The sequence below is a fragment of the Prinia subflava genome, chromosome 13 (genome assembly GCF_021018805.1).
Source record: "Prinia subflava isolate CZ2003 ecotype Zambia chromosome 13, Cam_Psub_1.2, whole genome shotgun sequence".
NCBI lineage: Eukaryota > Metazoa > Chordata > Aves > Passeriformes > Cisticolidae > Prinia > Prinia subflava.
In genome coordinates this window covers 18,084,772-18,110,310 of record NC_086259.1, presented here as the reverse complement: position 1 = coordinate 18,110,310, position 25,539 = coordinate 18,084,772, and the positions used below count along the sequence as shown (strand labels likewise).

Below are 25,539 nucleotides of genomic sequence, written 5' to 3'. Positions count from 1 at the left end.
GGAAGAAGGATCTCCTCAGGGAAGAGGTTTTTCTGGAAAAGCAGGGTCTCCTCAGGGAAAAGGGTTCCTGGAAAAGCAGAGTCTCCTCAGGGAAAAGGGATGCCTGAGGAAGAAGGGTCTCCTCAGGGAGGAGGTTCTCCTGGAAAAGCAGGGTCTCCTCAGGGAGGTTTTTCTGGAAAAGCAGGGTCTCCTCAGGGAGGAGGTTCTCCTGGAAAAGCAGGAGGACGGTTCCCTAAAGGAGAGTCTCTCTGGGGAAAAGAGCCCCCTCAGGGTGGACGGTCCCCTCAAAAGGGACACTTTCCTCAGCGCGGAGGGTTCCCCCAAAAGGGAGAGAAGAGACCGCTTAAAAATGATGCTTTCCTCAGGGAAAATCGTTCCTTAAAGCTGGGGAACCCCTCACCAGGCGCGCTGGCCGCGCTCTCGCCTCCGGAGCTCCCAGGCTGCCTCCTCACCGCCTTCCCCTGCGGATCGCGGGGACAGCACCGCTGCTCCTCGCCTTCCGGGCTTCCCTCCACCCCTTCCCTGCCTTCCTCCACTTCATCCCTTCCTTGCTTGCCCGCCTCGCTCCGCCCGTCCCTCCCCGTGGCCGAGGGCCGGCCCCGCGCTCCGCCCCGGCCGGGCGGGCGGAGGTGCCGGATGGCGCCGGCCGGGCCCGGGCCGGTGTCACAGGACGGGGATATCGGGGGCTATCGGGGCCGCTGTCACAGCCCGGGGCCATCGGGGGCTTTCGGGGCCGCTGTCACAGCGGTGACACAGCGGTCACAGCCGGTAAGCGAGGGGCGGGCAGGGGGCTGCCCCAGCTCTGCCTCCGCCTCGTCACCGGGATGGGGCGGGGAGCCGCTGCTGCCACCGCTGCGGAGGAATGGGCAGGGCTGAGCTGGGCTGGGCACAGCAGGAATAAACCTTTCAAGGAGCCCCTTCCTCCAGCTGCTTAAATTAACAGCATCTCCACGGTCTGTCTTCTAGGTTACAGTGGTTTCCATTCACCCCTCGGTGTTTACCCCACGATCGGCATCTTCCTCAGGCAGACAAGGCTTTAGGCCTGAAGGTGAAGCAGCCACAACCCGGGCTCTTATCTACGGTAAACAGAGTTCCCGGCAGAAATACCGCATTGGCCTCCACAGTGTGTCCTTCGGAGGCGGCTGAAGGCTGCGGGATGGGCTCCTCTACAAAAGAGAGGTGTCAGGAAGGACATGGAATTTGCAGAAATAAACCCCTACAAAATGCTGTTTTTATTCCATGTCTGATCGTTTTCATGTTGTCACCCCAGACTCGTGTCTTCCCTGTACAGGTGGCTGTCACTGTGTCATGGTGGAATTTGGGGTTTCAGGCACTGTTAGGGGAGTGCTGTGCTGCTCCAGGGACAAAGGGAGAGCACATGGCCCAGGCAACATTAAAAATCAGCTCTCTCTAATGCAGGTGACTCCTGGGATACTGAGAGAAATAGCTATACCACTAAAAGTGTAAAACAAACACAGAAACCCCAATTCAAACCCCCAATTCCAACTTTAATTCTGTGGGTACCAACTCCCAATGATTGATTCATTGGTTTTGTATGAATCTCTGTGTTTTTAATGGGTCTTGAGTTGTGTTCCTAAATGTTTTTCTTCCTGTGTTTCAAATTATTTTTATAGTGTGTCCATAAAAAAACTACAATACTCTCATGTGATTTTCAGAGACTTTACAGTGATGGTGTTTTAGTGCCACATCATATTGGCAATCTTAGGTTCAGTCCATTAATGCAGCAGAAAGATGCAGCATAATCTGTCATAACTAATCCATTATCAAGCTTTTCCCTTCATGTTAGGGATGTATTCCAGCTGTCAAACTCACGGTCACTTTGTCTAAACTGATTTAACCATTAGATCATATTGGTTTTTCCATTTGATGGAGACTTGATTGAAGTTTGCATTGGTGGCCAGGGTGGTTTTAGCCAAGAGCTGTCAGACTGTCAGCTTTTAAAGCACAGTTCACAGATGTTCTCCAGGTTCATTGAGCCTTGGTGAATACACAGACTGAACAGTAGTTTTAATAATTTCCTGTAAGGCTGCTAATTTGCTCTTCTTGTAAAGCTTGCACTGGTATGTTAGTCTGTTTGATGTGTCTTTCATAGCCTTTGTGATACCCTTCTGTGTTCAATGTTTCTTTTGATTTTTTTTTTTCTTTGCTTCAGGTCGAAAAGATGGGGAATGCTGAAAGCAATGCCTATCAGAATCACCTTTCCAGATTTCTTCCTGAGGAGCAGTCTGACATTGATGGACTATTTGATACCTTATCAGGATCGAGTGGCTCAGCTGGAGCAAAAAATGCCAAAGCTGCAAAGAAAACTGTGACTCTGGCAGCACTACAGGCAAGACAAACTGTTATTCATGATTTAGCTGGGATTGACTAGAATTCCAGAAATAAACTGTAAAGGTGTGGTATTTTTTTAAGGATTGCTCATCTCAATTTAATTTTTCATATTTTGGGGCAGGATGGATATTTAATTTTTTTCTTGCAGTTTAACCAGAGTAGTGACTTTCAAGTCTGCATTTATCTCTTAAATTGAACTTTTGGGTCCATTTGCAGCTTTCCTGGTTCTGAAGTAAGTTGGAGTGTATAGAAATATTTTCACAGAGACCTGATTATTTTTACCCCTGGAGTCTGTAGTGTGGGATCATTTACAGATTGTCTTGAGAAGCTGTCAGAAAGTCAATTTTTATCTGGTTATGCCTGTCTCCTTTGACATATCACTGTCTCTAATCTCTTCACTTGTACTAAAAGGAGAGAATTCAATTTGACTTGATTAAGCTGTGGCTCCCTGTTTTAGCTAATTAACATGCATTATGCTTCTGATTAACTTTGCATTCATTTTCTAATCAAGAAAAGAGAAAAATGAGTCATTGGGATCCTTAATAACTTCAGTTAGTCAGGAACTAAGTGGCCAAATGAATGTAGTGGTAAAGTGCAGTTTTATATATATTACACAGATAATGGAGTCCAATTAAACCTCATTGAAAGCAGCAGGTTATTTTAAGGTGTTCAGCAATGCCTGTGCATACAGAGCAGCTTCACCTTCCTGCAGCCTGGCTGTTTGTGAGCTGTCACCAACTTTTGGAGCACCAAGTTTGGAAATGGTGTTCCTGTTGCCTGGTTTTTCAGCACTAATTCATCCAATGTCCTTGGTGCCTGCTAATTGTTTGGGACCTGGCAGAAGTTCTGTTTCCAGCTTTGCCCTAGATCAGCGTGATCTTTGATGAGCATTTGCCTTTTCCCTTCCTGCCTTTTTGTTTGCCAGCCTAAATGAAAATCTTTTGGAGGACTTCCTGTAGGTGCAGGGAGAATGGCAATGGCATTTCTGCCTTGTAGGTGTGACAGATTTGATCCAACACCAATCTGGTACCACTGGTGAGGCCCCAAGCATCACCTCCTGTGCTCTGCTTAGGGTACACGTCTGGGCCAGGACAGGCTGCACTGCAGAGCTTGGGAAGCAGCTGGAGCAGGAGCCTCTGGATGATTTCCTGAAGCCTTTTTAAAACAAGGGTTCTAAGCTGTCAGAGGTGTGGCTTAGATGGTTATTAAGGATTCCTTTTTTACACATCTCCTTTTTTTCGCACCCCAGGTCCACTCTTTGAAACAGCTAGCAGCAAAATGAAACAGCGCAGTGAAGTGGTGGGATTAGGTAGGGAGTAGGTAGGTAATTCAGCAGTGTGAAGTAAAAAAACCTTGAGTATGATGCTTTAGTCATGTTCCCCGCTGCCTCTCCCACTTCAGGCTCTTGCAGGATTTTTAGAAAGCCTCTCAAAGACAGCTGTACCCCCTGTGAGCATCCCTCCCTCGCTGTGGAGCGCTCTGATGTGAGAGGCTGTGCTGCTATTTCTGCTGGAATCAATGGGAGTCGTACACTGACGTCAGTGCAGAGCTCAGGATATTGGATCTCTCATGCCCAGCAACAGCCATTAACAGCAAATAGGAGCAGCCCAGGTGGCTTCCCAAGAGTGGGATCGAGGCAGGGATCAGGAGCAGCAGCTCCCAGGAGTGGGGATGGAGCTGGGCTTTAGGGCAGCTGGGGCTCTGCTGATTTCAGCACAGCCCGTGGGCAGGAGGCAGGTCAGGCTCCAGCACACCTCTGTGCACAGTGAGGACACTGTGATCACCTCCTCCTGTGTGCATGCATTTGGGGTGATTTATTTTTAAACTGGGTAATTACCTTGAACACTCTGGAAGTTGAACCCAGAGTCAGATCTTCCCCACGGAGCTGTGATGAATGATGATATAACCCAGCTAGATTTCAATTCAAAGGGCCAGGCATGCAATCCAGATGAATAAGTGGTGATTTTGACTCTCTTAACACCAGGGATGCTTTTTAAAAATCAGATGATCTGTGCTTCAATTAGTTGCTGTGCAGGGGGAAATTTTCCAGGATTGTTTCTATGCATGTATGTGGGGTTCAAAACGGCATTGAGGCCAAAACTGAGATATGGAAAACACTCCACTTTGTTTTTAAGTGAGCTGCACTATGGAAAGCAGAATTAAAACACAATTTTGAATGTTTAACTGGCAGAGCTGTAAACCTTTGCACCAGTTATCACCTAGAAACCCTTTGCTAATATCCTATTAAGACTTTACAGTGTTGTTTTCTCTGAAGCCCATGGCACTTCCAGAAAAACAATATCCACCTAAATCTCTAAAAAAAACAATATAAAAATAGAGATTTTTAGTTTTTCTCTTGGCATAGCAGTTCTTCGACAAGTTTATTGCTGATACTACAGACTGTATGTCAGCACAGATTAACCAGAGTACCTCAGTTATTTCTACATTTGTAAAATTTGCTGTTTCTCTGCCTGCAGGCGCACACGCGGGAGCCCCTGCCAGAGCCCATGGCTGCTCGGTTGTTCAATGGAATGAAGAGCATCGACCTGCCTGGCAAATCATCCGGGCCCAGTGAGCACATCGCTAAGGAGCAGTTTGTCATTTTTATGTCGAACCTCTTAAAAGGGAACGCAGATGAGAAGATTAGCATAATAATGAGGATGATCGCCAAGGCGGGAGGGCCTCTGAAGGGCAAACAAATCCAAGAGGTAAACGAGCAGTTGAATTTGTGTTGGGGGGACAGGAAGAGAGCAGGGATGTAGTTGAGAGCCAGCAAGGGCTGCGGTGTGGCTGGTGCTTCTTGGAACTGAGTAAAATGCTTTCTAGAGCTTTAGTTGCAGGATCAACCACGTAGCTTTTGAGATATCACAGAACAGTAATTCACTAGCAGCTCCTACACTGCAAAACTTGACCCTCCCCTCCCTCTTTCAATTTTCTATTTTATGGAGGAGCTGTGTGAAGTATCGTGTATGAAATGTCTTGGAAAAGGATCCTTTTCAAGGCCTGTGACACTGAAATAGCATTTCTGTAGTACCTGACTTGTCTGGCAAGAGGTGTTTCTGCTTTTGGGATTACAGCATCGCTACTGCTTGACTTCATCTTCACATAATCCTTTGAAGCTCTTGGAAATTTTACTTAAGAAATACCAAAATGGTGATATTTTAATCTTTTCAGTTCACAGAGGATCTGATCACATCTGTAGTCCATGTGCTGAGCTACAGGAAGGAGCTGAAAGGTTGGAGTTTGGAGAATACAAGGGATTCTTCAAGTGGAGTCAAAGCTTTGGCTTCTGAGCTGCTCTCGGAATTGAAGCTTCCAGGTAAGCAGCCCTTGTCCAGCATATCCCAGGGCTTGTGCAATCACTGATCTCATGAGAATTTCTCTCTTTAGGTCACAACTTTGAATTTAAAGGGTGAGACCGAAATTTCAAACCTAGTGCTTAGAAAATGACATTGGAATTTTATTTATTTAATCTTACCATCTTTCTCCCCTAAATTCAGGTGAGATTTGATCCGAAGTCCCAGTTTGTCATGGAACATGTCTATTTTACAAATACCTGACTTGCAAATGATAGAAATGGACACCTAAATAATGGTTATTTAAATAAAATGTATCATGTATTTTTGACTATGTCCTTTTATGGAGCATAGGTCTATCTTTGCACCATTTTAATAACAGATTTTGGTGTCTTGTAAAGAACATTTCATGAATTGTAGCTTGGAGTCTGTCTTTCTAAATCATGACAGCCCAACCAAAGAATGCCACAGGTAACTGTTTCTCAGTTCTGTGTTGCATTTCTTTAATGCAGTTGACACTTTACTGTTCCTGGCTCCTTTCATATGTGGTTTCCTGTCCATTACAATAATGGAGTATAATGTTTATACTTAAAAATACCTTTTTTAATAGTGGTATGATAATATTTTGTATTATATATTATATATTATTTAGATATGGTATGATAATATTTTAGTAATATGATTTTTTTGCAAACAGAGAGATTTATACCTGTCCCTGTGTGTCTTATTCTTTAGATGGGACAAAACCTGTGGGTTCCCAGCTGCTGGAAACAACATTTGACCAAGGAGTCATTGAGGACTGGGTGTACCGAGTTCCCCAGGTCTCAGTGTTCCTCAGCGTTGTCATCAGGCAGGGCCTGCACGTCCTGCACTCCCTCCCAGACCAAACCAACGACATCCTCAACCTGGTTCCCCACTGCAAGGGCATCAAAGGAAGGGGAGTTGTCAGTCTCTTTGACATCCCAGCCATCATCTACATCAACTCCCACCTGCCTGCAGAGATGCAGCACAAGTGGCAGCTTTTGTTTTCCTCCAGGCTCCACGGGGAAAGCTTCTCACAGCTCTGTGCCCACATAGTGAACAAAGGGCCTTGCCTGGTGATCATAAGGGACTCGGATGGTTTCCTCTTTGGTGGCTTTGCATCTCACTCCTGGGAGGTGAAGCCACAGTTTCAAGGTAAATCTGTTTATTCTTCCTTTCTTATCTCTGGTAAATCCTTGTACAGACACAAGAATCTTGTCCCCGTAATGTCCCTTTAATAACAAAAAGTGTTTCTTACATTTCCAAGTGGATTTCTCTGTGGCAGAAATACCACTGATTTTCAAAGGACATAAAACACATGCAAAGTTATTCTTAGCATGGCAGTCAGGTGTGTTGCAGGTTAATATTTATAGTTTGTTATTTGATAAGGCTTTTTAAATTGCAGGACTTATTGACCACAGAACATGTTTTCAGGGAAATCTATCGAGCCCTGTAGCTGCTTAAGTTGAAAATTAAATGAAAGTGAAAGAAGTAGAGTGCAGATGATGAATTAGTGTCTAAATAATTTGTCCACAGGATGGCAGTCCTCCATCAGGAACACCTGAGCCTCCTCTTGCCATTTGTGCACTGTCTTTGTTCCTCTTCTAAAATCCAGCAGCCAGAGGATTCTTTGGACAAGCTAAACTTCTTGTTCCCTTAAAACTTAGGGGGAGAAGAGAGGATTTTTTAAGAATTCTTTGGAAAGAATGTTTGTGAAGAAAAAAAATGGGATATGGGTATTTGGTGTTGATGGGAATCCTCACTCTGCCTACATTAGAGACTCAGTTCATGTCCTAAATGAATATTTGAAAATTACCACTCCAGACAGTTGGTATGTTAAAATTTTACACTGATTACACATTGTATTTTTTCCTTGTATTTTTTTCCTGATAGAGAAATGTATGAAACACACAGGGCAAGCACACAACAGGTGCCTCTGAAGCCCAAACTGGGCATGGTGAGAATTGCTCTAAATCCTGGGCTCTGAACTGATTTATGCATCAGTGTAGTCAGAACTCGGGATGTCTGCCTTCACACCAGTGTGTACAGATCTGCCAGCTGGCCAGTTTTAGGTGATGTAATACAGTCTGGGGTAGGTGACACAGTGACATAATGTCCTAGTGGTGCCTCTGACTCTGCCCTTGCTCACAGCCTGTAATTGCATTGATTTTTGTGACTGCACAGAGTTCACTGAGAATAAAAAATACATCTAAACCTTGATGGGAGATCTACCAGCTTTCTGAGATGGCAGCTGCTGTCTTTGAATTATTCACCTTAAATTATTTTTTCTAATTTATTTGTGTGCAAGTTATTGCTTGACCTCTTGTCTGACCTGAGGTGCTTCTCTGTTTGCAGGTGACAACAGATGCTTTCTGTTTTCTGTTTTCCCCACTCTGGCTGTATACACATACACAGGCTACAATGACCACTACATGTATTTAAACCATGGCCAACAGACTATGCCAAATGGACTTGTAAGTATTCAGAAACGATGGTTTGGAAATTGGATTTGTGGCTGGCGTTTGGAAGTGTTTTGTGGTTTTATTTTCTTTCTGAGAGCAGATTTATTTCACTTGTTACTCTCAGAGGAAATTTGCATGCCTGAAGCAGCACAAAACAGTGATCTGTGTAACTGAGGATTTTTCCACTGGCTGCTCTCCCTGCCACACCAACTGATTTTGGAATTATGGAGGAGAAAGGCCAGCAGAATGAGAGTGCAGACATTGCAAGCTGTGATGACAGGGGCAGGAGCTCCTCCTGTTCAAGTTCACAAATGTCCTCTCCAAATGCAGAGGAGTTTCTGCAGATCACAACACACCACCTGTCTTGGAAATGCTTTCCAGTTTTGGAGCATTATGTGCCCATAACTTTGGGGATTGCAGCAGGCTGGAGTAAATTTGCTCTAGAGGAAGTGAACAACATCAAATTACATTTTTGGTTTCTATAGATACTTTCCTAAATGGAAAGGAGGCAGCAAACCAGAGCACTGCCACCCCATTTGAAATGGAACTGTTAAAAGTTAATAAAAAAAAGCCATGAGCTTAATTTCAGGCACTTGTCACAGATATTTGTATTCTCTGAAGCACAGAGGTAGGGCAGTATCACTCAGGTAAATTTTTAGTTGTATTGAGGAATAATAGATGTGGGTGCAGAGGCCCAGCTTCATTCAGAATCCTCTTTTTTCACCTACCCACAGAAATGTAGCATAAACACTGACCCCAGCAGCTTATTCTCAGGTTTCCTGACTTTCCCAGTTTGTTTTCCCTGTGCAGGATGTGTTTAATTTGCTGGTTTTCTCCACAGGGGATGGGTGGGCAGCATGGCTACTTCGGGCTGTGGATAGACAGTGACTACGGGAAGGGCCACAGCAAAGCCAAACCTCGCTGCACCACCTACAACAGCCCCCAGCTGTCAGCCAGAGAGGATTTTACCCTGGATGCCATGGAGGTTTGGGCAGTGGGAGACCTCCCTGAGAGTGCAGGGGTAGGTGAAATTGGGAATAGAACCTGTGAAATTTTGTCCTGGTTGGAGGAGAAGATGTGAATGCAAAGCTCACGGTTGCAGTTTTCTGTTTAAACACTTTCTCTCCACTGTAGTGAATAACATTTTCTTTACCTCTTTATGTGTTTTGTGTGCTTTGTAGCACCAAACAGCAGAACTGTAATGGAATTATTGAGGGTGTCAGCAAGAAAGAATATCAGGAGCCATGAGGTGATAGAGTCAGAATAGCAGGACTTTGAATTTCAAAAGGCCTTTTTGATATTGAGGAATGATCTCCAGAAGGAGCCTCCTTGGAGTGGCTCAGTAAAACCCAGAGTTTCTAAAAGCACTGGAAATTCTCAAGTCTAATCTGTAGTTCAGGAAGAGACCCAAAAGCTTTCTTTATCAGTAACTTTAAATTTACTATTACCATAAATTTATGTGAATAGGTTTATGCCAGTCCTTCTGCACTTGGTTTATTTTTGGGAATGAGTAGGAGCCCTCTCTCCAGCCTCCTCTATCCCTGCAATTTATTCTCCTATTAAACTGTCTGGTCTGTACAGTTTGGTGGGGTTTTAAAATTTATTTCTTTTTAATTTTTACTTCTTTTCATACTGAATTCATGTGCCCTGACTTCACTGGACACCAAGTAGATAGCTCTAAGATAGCTCTGAGTAGAAACAGAGCAAACTGTTCACAGAAAATGCTGAATTGTAACTGGATCTCTTTTTTAAAAACCTCACATCAGCACTTCAGACTGAGATGGGGTTAACCAGGATGTCCTGGATGGCTTGTAACCTGAATAAACTTGAAATAGCTCACTGTCATCTTAGGAGCAGCTTGTGGCTATTTTATGTAGCTGCAGCAGTAAAAATCATTTGATGTATTTATGACTTTTGAAATTGGAAATACGTCTTTTCCCTTGTGCCAAGCTTGCAGACCAGATCACTTACAGACTTTTGAGTGTGTCCCCTCCCTCTGTAGCTTGATAGTGATGTTTTAAATGGCCTGTATTTTATTTTGTTTTGAAGAGAAAAGGTAAGAAGAGTATCCTGGATGTGGATCCTCAGGCTCAGGCCTTGTTGGAAATGGCTGGAAAAAGCCGCCAGAGCGAGGGTCTGCGGGAGCCCATGGAAGAGGATGAAGATGATGATGATGAGAGCTAAAGGAGCCACAGGAACAAGAAAACCTTTACTTTTATTTCCTTCAAGTGGTGATGAATTTCTTGGACAAGATATTTTTTTCCTTTTTTTTTTTTCTCCCTTGATTTTACCTAATTGTCTGGGACAAAGCTTAAGCCTTGTACTTGTGTAATAATTAGATCTAAAATATGTAGGTAATATTGAGGCACTATGCTCCCTGAAGGGTTTTGTTTGGGGAGAACAGAAAAATTAACAGGGCACATAATCATTAGGCATGGCTGAGCTCTAGCTGAGTATGAATCTGCTCTCATTCCCCACAGATCATGTCTGCACACTGAACTAAAAGCAGCAGAAATTATTGACAGTATGGCTGTCTGTCCTGGAGAATTGATATGTATATAGTTATATATTTATAAAACCCGTTCAAGGCACTGATTAAAGCTTTTATACCTCAGCTGCACATATTTATTTGCGTGCAATGAAATTAGTCAGCAAAGCTTACAGAGTGTGATGGTGTCTTACACTGGTGAACATGGAACAGTCCAGGTGATGCCATATGAAGGGTGCTGTTCATTTGCATTGCTTCAGTTAAAGCATTAAATCTCAAACTTTTTAAATCAGATTTTCAGCAGGTGATTTCATGTGAGCTGTAGGATGTCCAGAACAGTTACTCAACAACAAATTTTACAGTACTACACCATCCCTAGTGCATTCTTTAGCAGCCTCGTGAGACTGGAATAAAAGATCAGGCTGTAAAAAAGGTTGAGTAAGAAGCAGCCACATTTAATTTGGAATAGGATCTGCAGATACCTGTACCAGTGAAAGAAAGAAAAATCGGAGTTATGTCTGTAAAATGTTTGAAGAGGATTGCTGTACACTTTATTTGCACATAGTGAATCATTATTATGGAAAAGAATCCCCACAATGTGAAATGCAGTTGTTGGGATTTGTGCTCTGTTTTGTGGCTGTTCACCAGTCAGCACCAGTTTTGGCAGGTCTCTTATACTCAGGACTTTTTCTACTTGAATTAGTTCCCATCTCTCAGTAATTATTAGTTTGAACTTGCTAATTCTATGTGTAATTAACTTGTCAAAAATAACCCTGATTTCTACCAGGGGCTGTAATTTCTAACTCAGCAGCAAGTGTTTGATTACCAGTGTCTCTGATTTTCAGTCTTTCTCCTCCTGAGGAAATGTGTCTAATCCCCTTTGTCCTGCCATGAGTTTGTCTTCTTTGCAGCTTAGAGAAAAACAAGAGAATTCTATAATTTCTGCTCATGTGGCCTTCCTGAAAATTCTTTCCTTTGGTGTTTTCTTGTATGAGATTTCCCCCCTCACCTGTTGTTTTTCATAGGGAGCCAGATTTGAATATTCTGAACAATCCGCACTTGTGCCTTAATGTAGGTCTCATTTTTAAAAATTATATTAAGCAACATGAATTTAGCCTTGAAAGGAGAGCATAAAGAAATCACTCCAGCCAGGCATCCTAGGACTCACCTGTGTGTTTTGTAGAGTACCTGAATTAATGTTTGGGACATTTATATGCTGTTTGTTCCAGTACAGAGAGTGCTGTGAAAGGCCTGGGAGAATGTCCTTTTATGCTGTATTTGCTTAGAGAAACCACATACTCTCCCAAGTTTGTAACACACAGGAAAAAAATAAGCATCAGAACAATTGCACTGATACTTTTGTATAGTTTTCTTCTCTATTAATAATATTAAATTTTACAATGTAAGCACTAGTAAGTACCTGGTGCTGTCTGTAAGTGTGGTGATAGCAGCTTTTGTTTGAACGTTCTCAAACTCCCACCATGAGTCTCAGAGGTTTTTTTCACTTAGCAGTGACTAAGCCTATTAAACACTCCCATGTGGATGGCATACAGGATGAGACGGTTGAACTTGTGCAGTTAAACATAAAATAAACAGCTAGACTTTATTTTCCTTCCATTACAAGGCAGAAGCTTGTTTTTGAGAACTGAAACCATCTGCAAGGGTATAAAAAATAAAATAGAAATGTACAAAGCCACTCTCCACCAAAAATATTTCAATGGCCAGGTTTTCTTTGATTTTTATGAGTATCAGTATAGCTGTTTCTTTCTAGACTATGAATCCAAAATATAATCCTGTTTATACTTCATTTTGTGGCTATCAGCATAGCATTGTGACCTCTGAAATTGTAGTTTTTTGACAAGTTTGTGTCTGAGACTCTTCACTTCAAAGGTGTTAAGCTGGAGCAAGAAGAAAACTGACACTGGCACTTTAGCAAATGTCTCAGTGAAGCATTATTTACTGATCCAACCAGCAGATGGGATTGTTCCAAATTGTTCTTTAAATGTAAAAGATGGACTTGGGAGTGACTCCGTTTTTCTTTTAACCTGAACCTGTGGATTAAGAAATCTGGGCTTCATGCTCATGCACCTAAAAATCTCCAGAAAGCTTCTGTCAGCAGTGGGCCTGGCTGTGATCTGAACAGCTCAGTCCCTTTTGTGCAGTTTTGACCCAACTGCACAGCTCCACATCCCTGCTCTGTTCCTGACTCATCTTTACTCTCAGGCTCTTGTGGAAGCGAGTCCCTTTCCCATTAAATCCACCCACTGCTGAGCCTTGGGTCTGATCAGCTTTCCCTTTTTCTCCTGTCAGTCACACAGGTACAAAAACTGACACTTGAGCTCCCTGCTCTGTTTGACAGCTCCCCACACTTCCCTTGAAAGTCTTTCTGAGTCAAGCCTGGGTATCTGGGAATCCACAAACACTACAAATTGAAGGAAAAGAAATGATTCAAGGCAGGTCTTTTTCCACTCTTCTAATTAAATATTAAAGGATGCGTCTGAATCACGAGTCTCACTCAGATACTTGTCAGTAGATTTTATTAATAAAAACCATTCTGATTTAAATAAATAAAATTTCAGTTTATGCACAATAGATTTTTCTGTACAGGTGTGAAACTTCTTTTGTCTGGGACTAGCACAGCCTTCTGGAATACAGATCAGTGTTATAAAAATATACCTGCTCTTGTTTTAAAGCAGGATTCACTCCAGAGGGTTCTGCAGACGGCTCAGGAGTGGCTTCAGGAGTCTCTGGTGTCAGCACTGTTGGTGCAGCTGCACTTGAGCACCTGCAGGAAGGATGGGCCGTGGGCTGGGATTATCCCAGGGCACTCTGGAGCAGCCTCAGTCACTTGTGACATCCCTTTGTGTGCTGTGGGTGGCAGCAGCGCCTTTCGCACAGTTTGACGAGCTCGGACACGATGAACACCGAGGAAGCCAGGCCGGTGAGGAACAGCAGGTCTGGGAGAGGAGAGAGCAGTGAGCTCAGCCAGGCAGGAATCCCAGGAAGGGAATTCCAGGGCTTTCCTGCGGCTGGGAATTGTCCTGGTGAGCCCCTGGCACCGCTGTGTCCTTGCCAGCTGAGAATTGGGGACACCACTGCAGCACAAGGGCCACCCACAGCTGGGACAGTCCCCGTGGAGATGGAAACTGGAATTATTTGGGATCTCTGCCCCCTGCTCATGACAGCAGCCCAATGTAGATGTAACACGGTGTGGTAGGGTGCGATTTGCTGATTTAAATTGAAGTCTGTGTTGCATTTCAGCTGGGAAACTGAAGTTTAACCCAACTCTTTCCAAAGGGAGTGTCTGCACAACGATCCAGGAAATATCCTCATACAGAGCTGGGAAATCTTGTCATGTCTCCATTTACTTGCATTTAGGTGCAGTAAATCAAAATTCAGAATCTGAGCTGGGATAATATTAAATACTACTACTATTTAGGAATACCTCTGTGTAAATACACCAAGGTAGGAGCTGTTGGTGGATTTCCCCTACCAGTGATGTGTTGGGAGCTAACAGAGCAAACTGGGAACAGCATCTGCTTCCCAGAGTCACTTTAAGGGAAAAAAAAAAGCCCAGTATTTATTTTACAACTTACCTAACACTCCTAAATTCTCTGTCTGGAAGATCTTTTGCAGTGGAGGGATGTAGATAACAGCCAGCTGTCCCAAAAATGACCCAAGCACAGAATACAAGAACATGCGGTTTCGGAAAAAGCCGATTTCAAATATCAACTTTGTCTAGAAAAGGGAAAAAAAAAATTAAAAAGTGACTTTTCTCAACCTCTGTTGGAGCTAAATGTCACCCTGTTTCTTTACCTTTCATCTCCATTACTTTTTAAGTTACATAAATACTAACTTAGAGCGGTGTAATTGAAAGTGTGGTTGCACTTAAACTGTGATGGATAATTTTATCTATATAAAAAGTTGATAAAAATCATACTGTTTAAAATAACATTTAAAAAAACCCTTACTATGCAAAATGCTGGTATTTTAATGTTTATGTTTGTGATTTGAGACAAGAAATTACTGCTGACAGAGCCATCTCACCTGAGAGCGACAGGTCAGGGCGTTGAAGAGGTCAAAAAACACAAAACAAGTAAAAGTCATCGTCGTGGTTCGAGGAGTTATGCCCCCTTTTGGATTCTGGAAGCACACAGAAATCCAGGGGTTAGTTTAACCTTACAAAAATACGCCAATTCAATAGAAGAATTAAGTGTTCCCTTTAATGAGGCCAGTCAAATCAAAGGGTAGTGAAACAAAGGAGTAAATCTAGTTCTGGTTATTATAGGTAGCATTCAGTTCTCTTTGCTAATTTTGAAGTTTATGATCTTATCAATCGCATTTTAAATTCTTAAACTGATGTGGACTTTGAGTAAAGAACATTCTAAATTAAATTGCTGAAACTTAAAGTACCAACAGCAATCCATTGTATGTGGCATTTTCTGTGGGAAAATGGAAAGCTCGAGGTGAAAAGTCCCTTAAAATATTAATGACACATCAATTAACAGGTTTCACATTCTGGATTGGAAGGGCCAAATTAGATGTAGCAGAGGGAGTCTGGGAGCTGACCCTGCTTTCTCAGCCCTCTGCCCACACTGATCCTTCCCCAGGGATGATTCCAGCAAGTTCTCCTCACGTCCTTCAGAAACTGCCCCCACTTCGTGCCCCACCCACCCCGATGGAAACCAGATCCCAGAGCAGATTTCCCTCACCTCCTTCCAGAAGACAAAGAGGGTTCCGCTGATGATGATGAGTGCTGACATGAAGATTTTCAGGATCAGGGATTTGCTGAGGATGGTGTCTGTGATGCACCGTGGGGGCTGCTTGATGGTGTCCCTGTCAACAGGTTCAACCCCCAAGCTGCCTCCAGGAGAAGCAGAGGGATTTGTTAATTAGTGCAGGGTGTCCCAAAATGGGCATCCCGAGGAGCCAGGATGGAGCTGGAGGATGCAATTCTTTGGAACGCAGCATGAATATTCAAGCAAGGTGATATAAGGCCTGAATTTGTCTGTGACACTGATACCAAAAGTCTTTTCTGCATATTGAGCTGCTAAAATAACCTTAGGTCATCAGACCAGTATCCCACCCCGGAGTGAGAGCTAACTCTGAGAGCAGGCATAGTGTGGAAGCTGTAATTATATTTAGCTGTAGTTGTAATTAGCAGTTGGACGAGGTTCCTAAATCTTGTGATTTTGGGGCATATCCCCACTATTCCCTGGCCATTCCACTAGCAGGTGATGCTTTCAGGATAACAAGCCATTCCTCGTCAAAAAAAGGAATAATTAAGTGATCCCACCATAAAACAGGAGACTACAGAAAACCTCAAGTAAATGTGAAGTGCTTTTTGAAAGACCAGGAGGGAACAACAGTGCAGCTTATTGAACCCTTGATGATGATTGATGAGGAATCACAGCAGTTTGTGTTCCCAGGCCAGATTCAGACAAATTAAACCCAAGATTATTTTGCTCAGTGGACTCTTCCGTACCTCTGTGCTGGCGGCCCATCCATGATGATGTTGATCCACAAGATCTGCATGGCATTGAGTGGATTTGGTAGGTTGAGCACTGTGGACAGGGTGATCAGGCTCAGAGCTGAAATACTCCTGCAAAGCACAGAACATTATTCTGCAGGGCCCCACCCCAAGGTGCTTTCACAGGAGCTGAAGCGAACAGGAACTTACGTGCTCAACTGGAACCGGACGAAATTTTTGATGTTGTAAAATATTCCCTTTCCCTCTTCTATTGCATTCCTGGAAGGCAGAGGGGGGTTTATTAAGTCAAGAGCACTCACACAGTTTTACACTGAGCTCCCTGTGACACTCAAAGCACCAATTGTCTTTTGTAGCCCTTATTTCAGTGGAAATTCAGAGCCCAGCTCAGGAGGAGGCTCTCAATGCAGCTTCTCACTTACAACTCCTCTATGAACGAGTAGATCTGAAAACCTGGGTCACGTGGCCAGATTTTGGTTCATAAAGCAGGCCTGGGACCTATTTATAGACTCACTGTACCCTGCCCACTGCCTCTGTTGTTATGAACCAATGGAGCATTGCAAATTATGTTTTTCCTCTGAGCTTCCTGGACGAGGCAGAGAACAAGGTAGAATCATAAATGTCGCTGTGAGCCTCGCTCGAAAAGACACACGGAGCCAGGAATTTGGGAGAGCAGAAAGCAGCAGGGGATAAATCCTCTCTTTGTTTATTACTTCCTATTATGTACTTTTATCAAGGTGCCCATGGATTGGAGAGTGGTGTTCCCACCTCTCAACCACGTTGGTCAAAGGGACTGTCACACAGTCATTCCTCTCCAAGGATAAGAATGTAAAACAATGATAATACTTACAAATACACCCTCCTTATTTACATGAAACGAGCGTGAGAAGGTGAAGACCTTCTACTTTAATATGAACGCTCAGCAAACTGGGAAAATCTCATGGTAACACATAAATATTGGGAAACACAACCAGGATCTCCAAATTTTGACTGAAAAAATCTCAGATCCCCAGTTAGCTACAGGAATGAGAAACCAGGGCTTTCAGGTGGGAGGTGGCTTGGTCAGCACCACTTGGAAGGAAAGCCATTGCCATGGGTGTATCTAAAGATGAGTCAGAGCCACCCCAGTGCCCTCCACTTCCATCCCCAGCCCTCCTCACACAGCAGCCCTGCTGCGGCGGGTGGCCAGAAAGGAGCTGAGGAGCACAAAAATCTCCAAACCTACATGACTTTGGAAAAGTCATCGTCCACGAGGATCATGTTGGCAGCCTCCTTGCTGACGTCCGTGCCCGCCTGCCCCATGGCAATGCCGATGTCGGCGGATTTGAGCGCCACCGCGTCATTGACGCCGTCCCCCGTCATCGACACCACGGCGCCAGCCCTCTGCAAGGCCTGGGGAGGGGACAAAAATAAAAGCCATGCTGGCCAGTTCAGGGTCTGTACTGCCTGCTTTGCTCTTTATTTATTGAAAGATCAGAACTCTGCTGGACTCTGAGGGTAAGACAGGCTCGGCACCACCCTGAGGACAAAGCTCAAGACCTGTTTTTTTCAGGAGTATAGGGAATCTCACAACTCCAGCAGAAGTTAGAAGAGGGGAGTAAAACTCTCAGAAATCATTCTCCTGATGTTATAGTTGCTAATACCTCACTATTTTTTTTTTTTTCTGTATGCCCAGGCACAGATTTGCAAGAAAAAAATCATAAAATCATAGAATATTCTGAGTTGGAAAGGCCCCATAAGGATCATCCAAATCATCCATCAAGTGCAATTCCACAGCTAATACCTCCAGAGAAACAGTGCCAATGCTCTAGCTGGGGTTTTACAGTCCTACAGTTTGAGCTGGTGCTGCTGGGGAGGACCAGACCATCCAGAGAACTGAGGCTCACCCCACCTTTTTTTTTGTGAGATGTACAATGAATTTCAGAGGCTCTTAGTACCTTGATTATTTTTAGTTTGTGCTTTGGACTTGTTCTGAAGAAAATGGAAACCTGAAAAATAACAGAAAAGACAAAATATAATTCTGTATTAGATGGAAGCTATTGGAAATAGGCTTTTTTTATGTGATCAAAGCCATTACATTTTGGACAGTTGAGGTGAGTTCTGCCTCTCCCAGCTGGTCCAGCTCTTCCCCAGACATGGCTTTCAGCTTCCCATTGCAGAGACCAATATTCTGTCCTGCAAAGAGAAGAGGTACTCACACTCTGGATATTAGTGGATTCTATAATCCTAGCAATGCTATCTGTGTCTTTTAAGAGCCTTACACTGAGATTTTGCCATTTCTGGTGCTAAAATAGTGGAACCAATTTACTGGAATTTGGCCCAGGGTTTGTAGCTGCTCTATACTCCACTTAATGTTTGTTTCAATGGAAAAGCAAAACCTCAGTGACCTTTAAAGCTCTACTGCACACATAAAAACGATGATAAAGTTGATTATTAAGGGATAAAACACTTGGCTGATGTGACAGATGTACCACAGACCCCCAGGAAAGCGGCAAATTTGGGTACCTATGGCCATGGCTGTTTCCAGAGCATCTCCAGTGACCATCTTCACTGCCACACCAGACTCAAACAGGACCTGAACAGCCTCTCTCACTCCAGCCCTTGGGGGATCAATTATTCCAACCAGACCCAGAAATGTTAGCTTGCCAAGTTCTGGACCTGAAGCCAAAGCAAGCACTAGTAACAGAGAAAAAGATGAGAAAAAGAGGACAAGAGTAAATTGTTACTGATGTATTCCTGTGCTTTAAAATCAATATTTAGAGAAGATATTAAATTGCCTTTTTTACAGCAGAAAAAGTCATTAAAAGCAGATCTTTAGTCATCACAATCAGATCTTGTGTAGACACAAAAATTCAGTCCACTAAATAATAATTTATCTGAATGAGAGCATTTCTGTTTGACATGTTTCTCATAGGATTTCTTTCTTTCTAATTTTAAGCTGTCTGCCACATCTTCCCTAAACGCAGATGGATTAAATCTAGACAGTGTTATGTTAAACAAGACACTATTAAACTACTAAGTTAAACAATAGCATTCCTGCAAAAACTTACACTTTTTTTAAAAACCTAAAAATGTGAAATGTAAATTGAGTTAAACCAGTGAAACTCCCATGGTGTAAACACCCAGGCTCTGAACATTTTATCTCAGTTCCTGGTGCACACCCATTATCACTCAATCATTCTTAAATCACTCGAGGATATTTTGCCAGGGGTTCATGTCAGTGTTGCTTTGATGATGGAATCAAAAGCTGCAGCAGCTGCCCGAGTTAATCACTTCCCTTCAGAGCAGTAATTTGCCATTGCCACAAGGGAGATGATTTGGATGTTGTAAATCAAGCGGTGCACAGGAGTTCCTAACCACAGGACACAGGGTGGGAGCATCTGTACACGAACTGCACCATCCTCCAGATCCAGCTGCTGAGGCTCGTTCTCATCTCCTTACAATCTGGGAATTTGTGTTAATGTGTGACAGCCTGAGATGCTGAGGGGCTGTTTCTGCTGATGAAGGAGGTGACACGTGCATAAAACTCCCATGGGCTGTGCACTGACAGAAGATCGAGAGATTTGGGCCTAACAAAGGATTAAAACGAGCTTCAAACAGAAATCTCAGCGCCCAAATCCATGTTTGGAACTTCTTTTAAAGTGGCTTTGTGTCGCAGTCTTCTCCAAAACCAAACCTTGGCAGAGCAGGGCTTAGATTGGGCCCAGCACAAAGCTCTCAGTGCAGCACCCTGAGCGTGGCCCAGACAAACACTCCATGGAACAGACACAGTCACATTTCCAGAGCTTGTTTTCTCCTTTCAAATTCACTAATTTAAATCCAGAAAAAAAACAACAAATGATCAGCAGACCTACGACACAGCCCTTGGCACTCTGACAAGTGTCAGGAAGAGATCGTGAAAGTGATGCTGAGAACTGAGGGCTTTAAGGTGAAACAAGGGAGATTTAGATTGGAGATTAGGAATAAATTCTTCCCTGGGAGGGTGGTGAGGCCCTGGCACAGGGTCCCAGAGCAGCTGTGGCTGCCCCTGGATCCCTGGAATGTCCAAGGCCAGGCTGGACAGGGCTTGGAGCACCCTGGGACAGTGGGAGGTGTCCCTGCCATGGGTGGGAATGAAATGAGCTTTAAAGTCCCTTCAACCCAAACCATTCTGTGATTCTGTGAGGACTGAGCCTCTGCCCATCCTAACCACAACAGAGCAGGAAAGTTTTAGGGCAGACAACCTTAAGCTTAAGGGAGCTGGGCAGTAAGGACTGACCTCGAAGTCCTGAGGAGCCCATTCTCTTTTCCTCCTGCTGGTAGAGGGCTTTTTGCTGGGGCGTGAGCGCCAGCGAGATGCCACCACTGTTGTACAGAGTGCAGTGCTGGATGACTTCTTCAAAGGCTCCTTTCATGAAGTAAATATCTTCCTGATCCTTTAAAGCAAGGAGAGAATACACTTCATCCAAAAAAAAGAGCACATTTTAAATGAATAAGTCTCTAACTGTAGGCAGAAAAGATCCTGTTTCCTCTTTTACCTGTTTCTAGAGATGCAGGAGCATTTATTATGGATAGGATGGGATATTTTTGCTCTGGCCATTTTTCATGTTCAGCCCTCACAGGCAGCATGGTAATGAAAAGGTTGGTGAGTTTTAAAACCACAGCATAGTACCAGCCAAAACGAGCTCCTTAACCCAGGAAGGGACAAAGGTCCAACCTTTTCTCCCAAACACCAGACCTCTCTGTCCCTGTCAGTTATCTCTGAAAAACTTTTATTTTCCTGCTCAAACCTCTGTATAAGTATTCCCTCCTCCCATTCAAACACAGTTTTATGAGCTAAGAATCCACCCAAGCTGGGAATTTTGAGGTGTGCTCCATTTTTTCCCGACATAGTTAACTCCTGAAAACATTATTTGCTGAAGAGATACCATTTCGTGCCCATTGTTGAGGTGCACAATTAGAAACACGAAACCAGCCCCTGCCTCTGTTTGCTTTACCTGATTTTTCAGTGTGCATTTCCCAGCCACCCACTCCTGCTCGGAGCTGAATGGAATTTCCTTCTTTCTTACATAGATGTTCTTTATGTCAGCTCATTCCTGACTTACCTGATTTTTCAGTGTGCATTTCACAGCCATCCACTTCTGCTCGGAGCTGAATGGAATTTCCTTCTTTCTTACGTAAATGTCCTTTATGTCAGCTAAATCCATCTGAAGCAAGGTAAAACAAAAAGAGCACTGTAGGGCTGGACATTACTAAAACCTGGATATATTTTCCATATCACAAGCACTGTTTGTTGACTGTGTCCTTCCAGGCTGCCGGATAACACACAGCTCAAGAGAAAACACAAAGGAGGAGGAGAGCAAAATTCATATTTCAAACCCGTCTTTTCCTTTTGGTGTGCCTGATCTGGGGTAAATTAAACTGGAGTTTGAAGCTTGATTCCTGATAAATTTTTAAGGAATTTGGGAGCTGCCCTGCCTTTTTGTGAGGCTTTGGGTCAAAGCCATTCCCCAAACCTATGGCAAAGCAATGGGCTGAGCAGATTTCTGGGTTTCTTTTCTGGGTTATTTCCCAGCAACTCGACTTGAAATAAGAAAGGAAATAGCAAATAACAGAATGGTCAGTCGTAGATGTTGTTTTGAATTTTTTCCTGATGAATTACACTCAAAAAGCAATTCACAGCAAAACCTTTCAGCCCAAATCAATACACTCCAGCAGAGCATGTGGGTGTTCCAGGGGAAGTGGGAGAGACTGGAAGCTGCTTTGATCATCTTTGTCCCCAACTCCCACGAAACCAAAACATTAAAAATAGGAAAGACACCTCCCTCATATTCTGCTCTTGCTTGGCTACTGAATCCCAGAGCAGGAGGAAGGCTTTAACTCAGCATTTGGGGAAATGAAATGCCATTGTTTAAAAAGAAAAAAAAATTAAAAAATTATTATTTCACTGCTAGAGTTAGGAGCTTTAAAACCTCCTACCTCTAAAACTCTTTAGGAGCTTTAGGAGCTTTAAAAGCTCCTAAAGGTAGGATCAGATGTTAGCAGGGGCATCATTTGATCAGGGACCTCCTGTGTTACACAGCCCACCCGAGGGCTGAGGTGACACTGATGAGGTGACACTGATGAGGTGACACTGATGAGGTGTTTCACAGCTCTGCCCGGGAGTGTGAATGCAATATTCATAAAAACATCTTGTTTTACATAATCATGACTAGGAAAAAGTGAAAGCCAGCAGATGACCCAGAATGAGGGTGACAATCTGCCATGCAATGTGGCCTGGCCTGTTCCTGCCCATTTTAAACTCTTCCACCTGGACTCTTAATTGCCACGTGCAGGAAATATAAAAAAGGCTGTCCTGCCTGAGCCTAAAAGAAATGCATTACCCAGCCTAAATGCAGGATTAACCAAGCCAAACAGTGATTGCTGTCAGCACAGGAGCTCAAGGAAAGTGTTTGCCCAGGACTAAAGGGAGAGGTAACATCTGTGACCTTGGGCAGAGGAGACGAGGGAGGAGAAACCAGCCCGGGGAATTTGAAGGAGTCTCACAAATCCAGCTTTTATTTATTTATTTATTTAGTTAATTATTTGAATTGCAGGAGAATTTTAAACTTGAAGGATCTTACCTTCATTGCCAGGGCGATGAGAGCCCCTTCTGTGGGTTGTCCTATCACAGTGTTTTTCCTGATCACGGCGTTATTGACCACACAGCCAGCCTGGGGAGAGGGACAGGTTTACGTGGGCTGTTTTTGTCATTACTGAAGTCACAGCTTCTTCATCTCTTTAAATGAAATGATGGAAGATTGGGGAATGACAGGAGCCACGTCCCAAAAATTTTGGAAAAAGGTTTCCCCTCTCAGCAGCATCACTTGAGACCAGGTCTTGTGTTTTCTAAAGCCACTTAATCCATAACATACACCAGTATTTTGGTAAAATATCATGCTTTGGATAAATTAGCATCGAGAAAACATGAGATAATCTAATGAGCTTGATAGATCATGAAAATGAAAGCTCAGTCTCTCCTACTATTGTTTCTAATGTGCAATATGAATAAAGCAAGACCTAATCTCCATGTGAGATTCATTTCCTCCATTTCAAATCATTTCACCACCCAAACACTCCACTTTAGCCTACACTGAATGTTCAAAACTTTATGCAGAGCTGACACGAAACCCAGAGAACATCACAATAAATTTATAAACTGACTGTGTAGCTGGCTAATGTCTAGAATCTCTGCACATTAAAACCTGAACAGGGTGAAATGTATTGGTTTCTCCTCTACCAGAATTGTATTTTTTTTCAGAATATCTTCGACTCCTGAAGCTGAGGGATCTGGTCTCTCCATGCATGTCTTATGATCACTGCCTTTCACTCCTAAGCTTCAGGAATTGCATCACACTCAGTCTTTCCATGAGAATGTTTTAGCAAGACAGTCCATTTTAAAATTACAAAAGTGGTGTTTTTTTCACACTAATTATCCAAAGTTATTTGTGCAATTGAAAGTTGAATGTAACTAGGATAAGCTGGTTCATAATTTATGCTTACCTCCACGAGTTTCCCAACGGAGATGTTGGAAAATTCTTTAAGGATCTCCTTGGATGGCAGAAGATAAACATTTCCTTCTCCATTGTAGCCCACCCCGCTGACCTGAGGGAGAGAGAAATGGGAGATTTCCCCTTTGCTAGGCAGGACTGGACTGCAGATGTGCGCAGGGAGCTGCAGGCAAGAAAATTCTCATTTTCAAGGAGTGCAGGGGTGCTTCTTTCTCTCTCAAAGCAATGCTGAAAGGACAGGCTGCAGACAGTGACAATATCATATTAAAATGGCTTTGTAGGGACAAAAGGAGTCAATTTGTCCTATAGAGAATTTATTTGCTGTGATTCCAGAAGTCTCCTGCAGCTCAGGGGCGAGATGCAGACCTCTGGCAGCAGTGGCAGCACTGGGTTTGTTCCAGCCCTGCCCTCCTGCTGACTGCCCTGTCTCTCCTCTGCCCCACATTTTGCATTTTCCCCTCTTTTTTTCACAGAGAGGAGCGAACCAAGCAGAGAATGAAGCTGCTCTTATGATCAATACCCCTACAGGAGATGGAGCAGCGTGGGTCAGTGGCAGTTTCAGTATTTACAGTAACTGCAGGGAACAGCAGGCTGTGCCAGTGAACATCTCTGTGGCCCCTGAGCAGGTTTTGTACCCTCAGCCCCAGGGCAGCAAAAATCCCTTCTCTTTATGCAAGAAACTGCTTGGTTTGGTGTGATATTTGGTGATATTTTTGGGCCTTGGAGATTTCAGCCTGCTGGTAGCTGCTAACTCCTTTCCCAGTGGAAAAGTTTCTTCGGAAATCTTCTTCCCAGAACAATCCTGGCAAGATCTTCTCCAGGTGGTGTTTGCCTTCCTGGCTCTCAGAGGAACTGGACTTGGATCTTCCATGTGGTAGGCAGGGACTTTAGCTGCTACACTGCTGGGGAAGGTAATTTTGGGGAAGGATAGTTGTTTTGCCAAGATTGTTTTGGGAAGAAGCTTTCCCAAGAAACGTTTCCCTTGGGAAAGGAGTTAGCAGCTACCAGCAGGCTGAAATCTCCAAGGCCCAAAAATATCAGGCCCACACCAAACCAAGCAGTTTCTTGCATAAAGAGAAGGGATTTTTGTGACCCTGGGGATGAGGGTACAAAACCTGCTCAGGGGCCACAGAGATGTTCACTGGCACTGCTGTTCCCTGCAGTTACATCCTTGGCAAGATCTTCTCCAGGTGGTGTTTGCCTTTCTGGTTCTCACTCGGGTCTCTCAAGTGGAAAGGAGTTATCAGCTACCAGCAGGCTGAAATCTCCAAGGCTCAAAAAACATCATGCCCACAGTTTGGGCACCATCATGACACCATTTGGGCTATCCAGCCTCCCTTGTTGGGGTCCAGGTGAACCAGAGGTGAGTGCAGAGCTGCTGAGTTCCAGCAGGAAGCCTGGCCCAGGTGTGCCCAGCCCTACCTGTGCCTGGCAGCCATCCGAGGTGACGAGGCGTGTCACCGTCATCTCGTTGGCGGTCAGCGTGCCCGTCTTGTCCGAGCAGATGACATTGCAGCAACCTGGCGTGGAATGGCATGGGGAGGGTCAGAGGTGACAAATGAGGCAGCCCAGAGGGTGGGAAGAGGGAGAACAAGTATTGCTGATGGTGTTTAAATTGCAGCGGTGAGGGGAGAAAAGAACGAGGAATGGGAAGGGAATGGGAAGGGAATGGGAATGGGAAAGGGAATGGGAAAGGGAATGGGAAAGGGAATGGGAAAGGGAATGGGAAAGGGAATGGGAAAGGGAATGGGAAAGGGAATGGGAAAGGGAATGGGAAAGGGAATGGGAAAGGGAATGGGAAAGGGAATGGGAAGGGGAATGGGAAAGGGAATGGGAAAGGGAATGGGAAAGGGAATGGGAAAGGGAATGGGAAAGGGAATGGGAAAGGGAATGGGAAAGGGAA

General features: G+C 44.0%; 2 protein-coding genes across 2 annotated transcripts in view; one reads left to right on the top strand and one right to left on the bottom strand.

Annotated features, from left to right (window-relative positions):
• The first annotated feature begins 1,326 nt into the window (after positions 1-1,326).
• MEAK7 (MTOR associated protein, eak-7 homolog) lies at positions 1,327-13,211 on the top strand. Its single transcript, XM_063411049.1, has 8 exons — positions 1,327-1,419; positions 2,174-2,350; positions 4,830-5,060; positions 5,527-5,671; positions 6,384-6,824; positions 8,025-8,143; positions 8,973-9,152; positions 10,181-13,211. Exons 1-8 carry the CDS (start codon positions 1,414-1,416, stop codon positions 10,313-10,315), a joined length of 1,434 nt encoding a protein of 477 aa, XP_063267119.1. The 5' UTR covers positions 1,327-1,413; the 3' UTR covers positions 10,316-13,211.
• The window catches only part of ATP2C2 (ATPase secretory pathway Ca2+ transporting 2), a 26,307-nt gene continuing 13,907 nt past the window's right edge, over positions 13,140-25,539 (bottom strand). The window contains exons 13-27 of the mRNA XM_063411047.1: positions 25,059-25,156; positions 23,629-23,730; positions 22,710-22,799; positions 21,192-21,293; positions 20,366-20,522; positions 18,613-18,783; positions 18,185-18,282; positions 18,045-18,095; positions 17,333-17,499; positions 16,300-16,368; positions 16,105-16,221; positions 15,332-15,479; positions 14,667-14,762; positions 14,216-14,357; positions 13,140-13,576 (exon numbers count right to left, since the gene is read on the bottom strand). Coding sequence (XP_063267117.1) covers positions 13,464-13,576; positions 14,216-14,357; positions 14,667-14,762; positions 15,332-15,479; positions 16,105-16,221; positions 16,300-16,368; positions 17,333-17,499; positions 18,045-18,095; positions 18,185-18,282; positions 18,613-18,783; positions 20,366-20,522; positions 21,192-21,293; positions 22,710-22,799; positions 23,629-23,730; positions 25,059-25,156 — 1,721 coding nt within the window. The 3' untranslated portion in view covers positions 13,140-13,463. The remainder of the gene's footprint in view (positions 13,577-14,215; positions 14,358-14,666; positions 14,763-15,331; positions 15,480-16,104; positions 16,222-16,299; positions 16,369-17,332; positions 17,500-18,044; positions 18,096-18,184; positions 18,283-18,612; positions 18,784-20,365; positions 20,523-21,191; positions 21,294-22,709; positions 22,800-23,628; positions 23,731-25,058; positions 25,157-25,539) is intronic.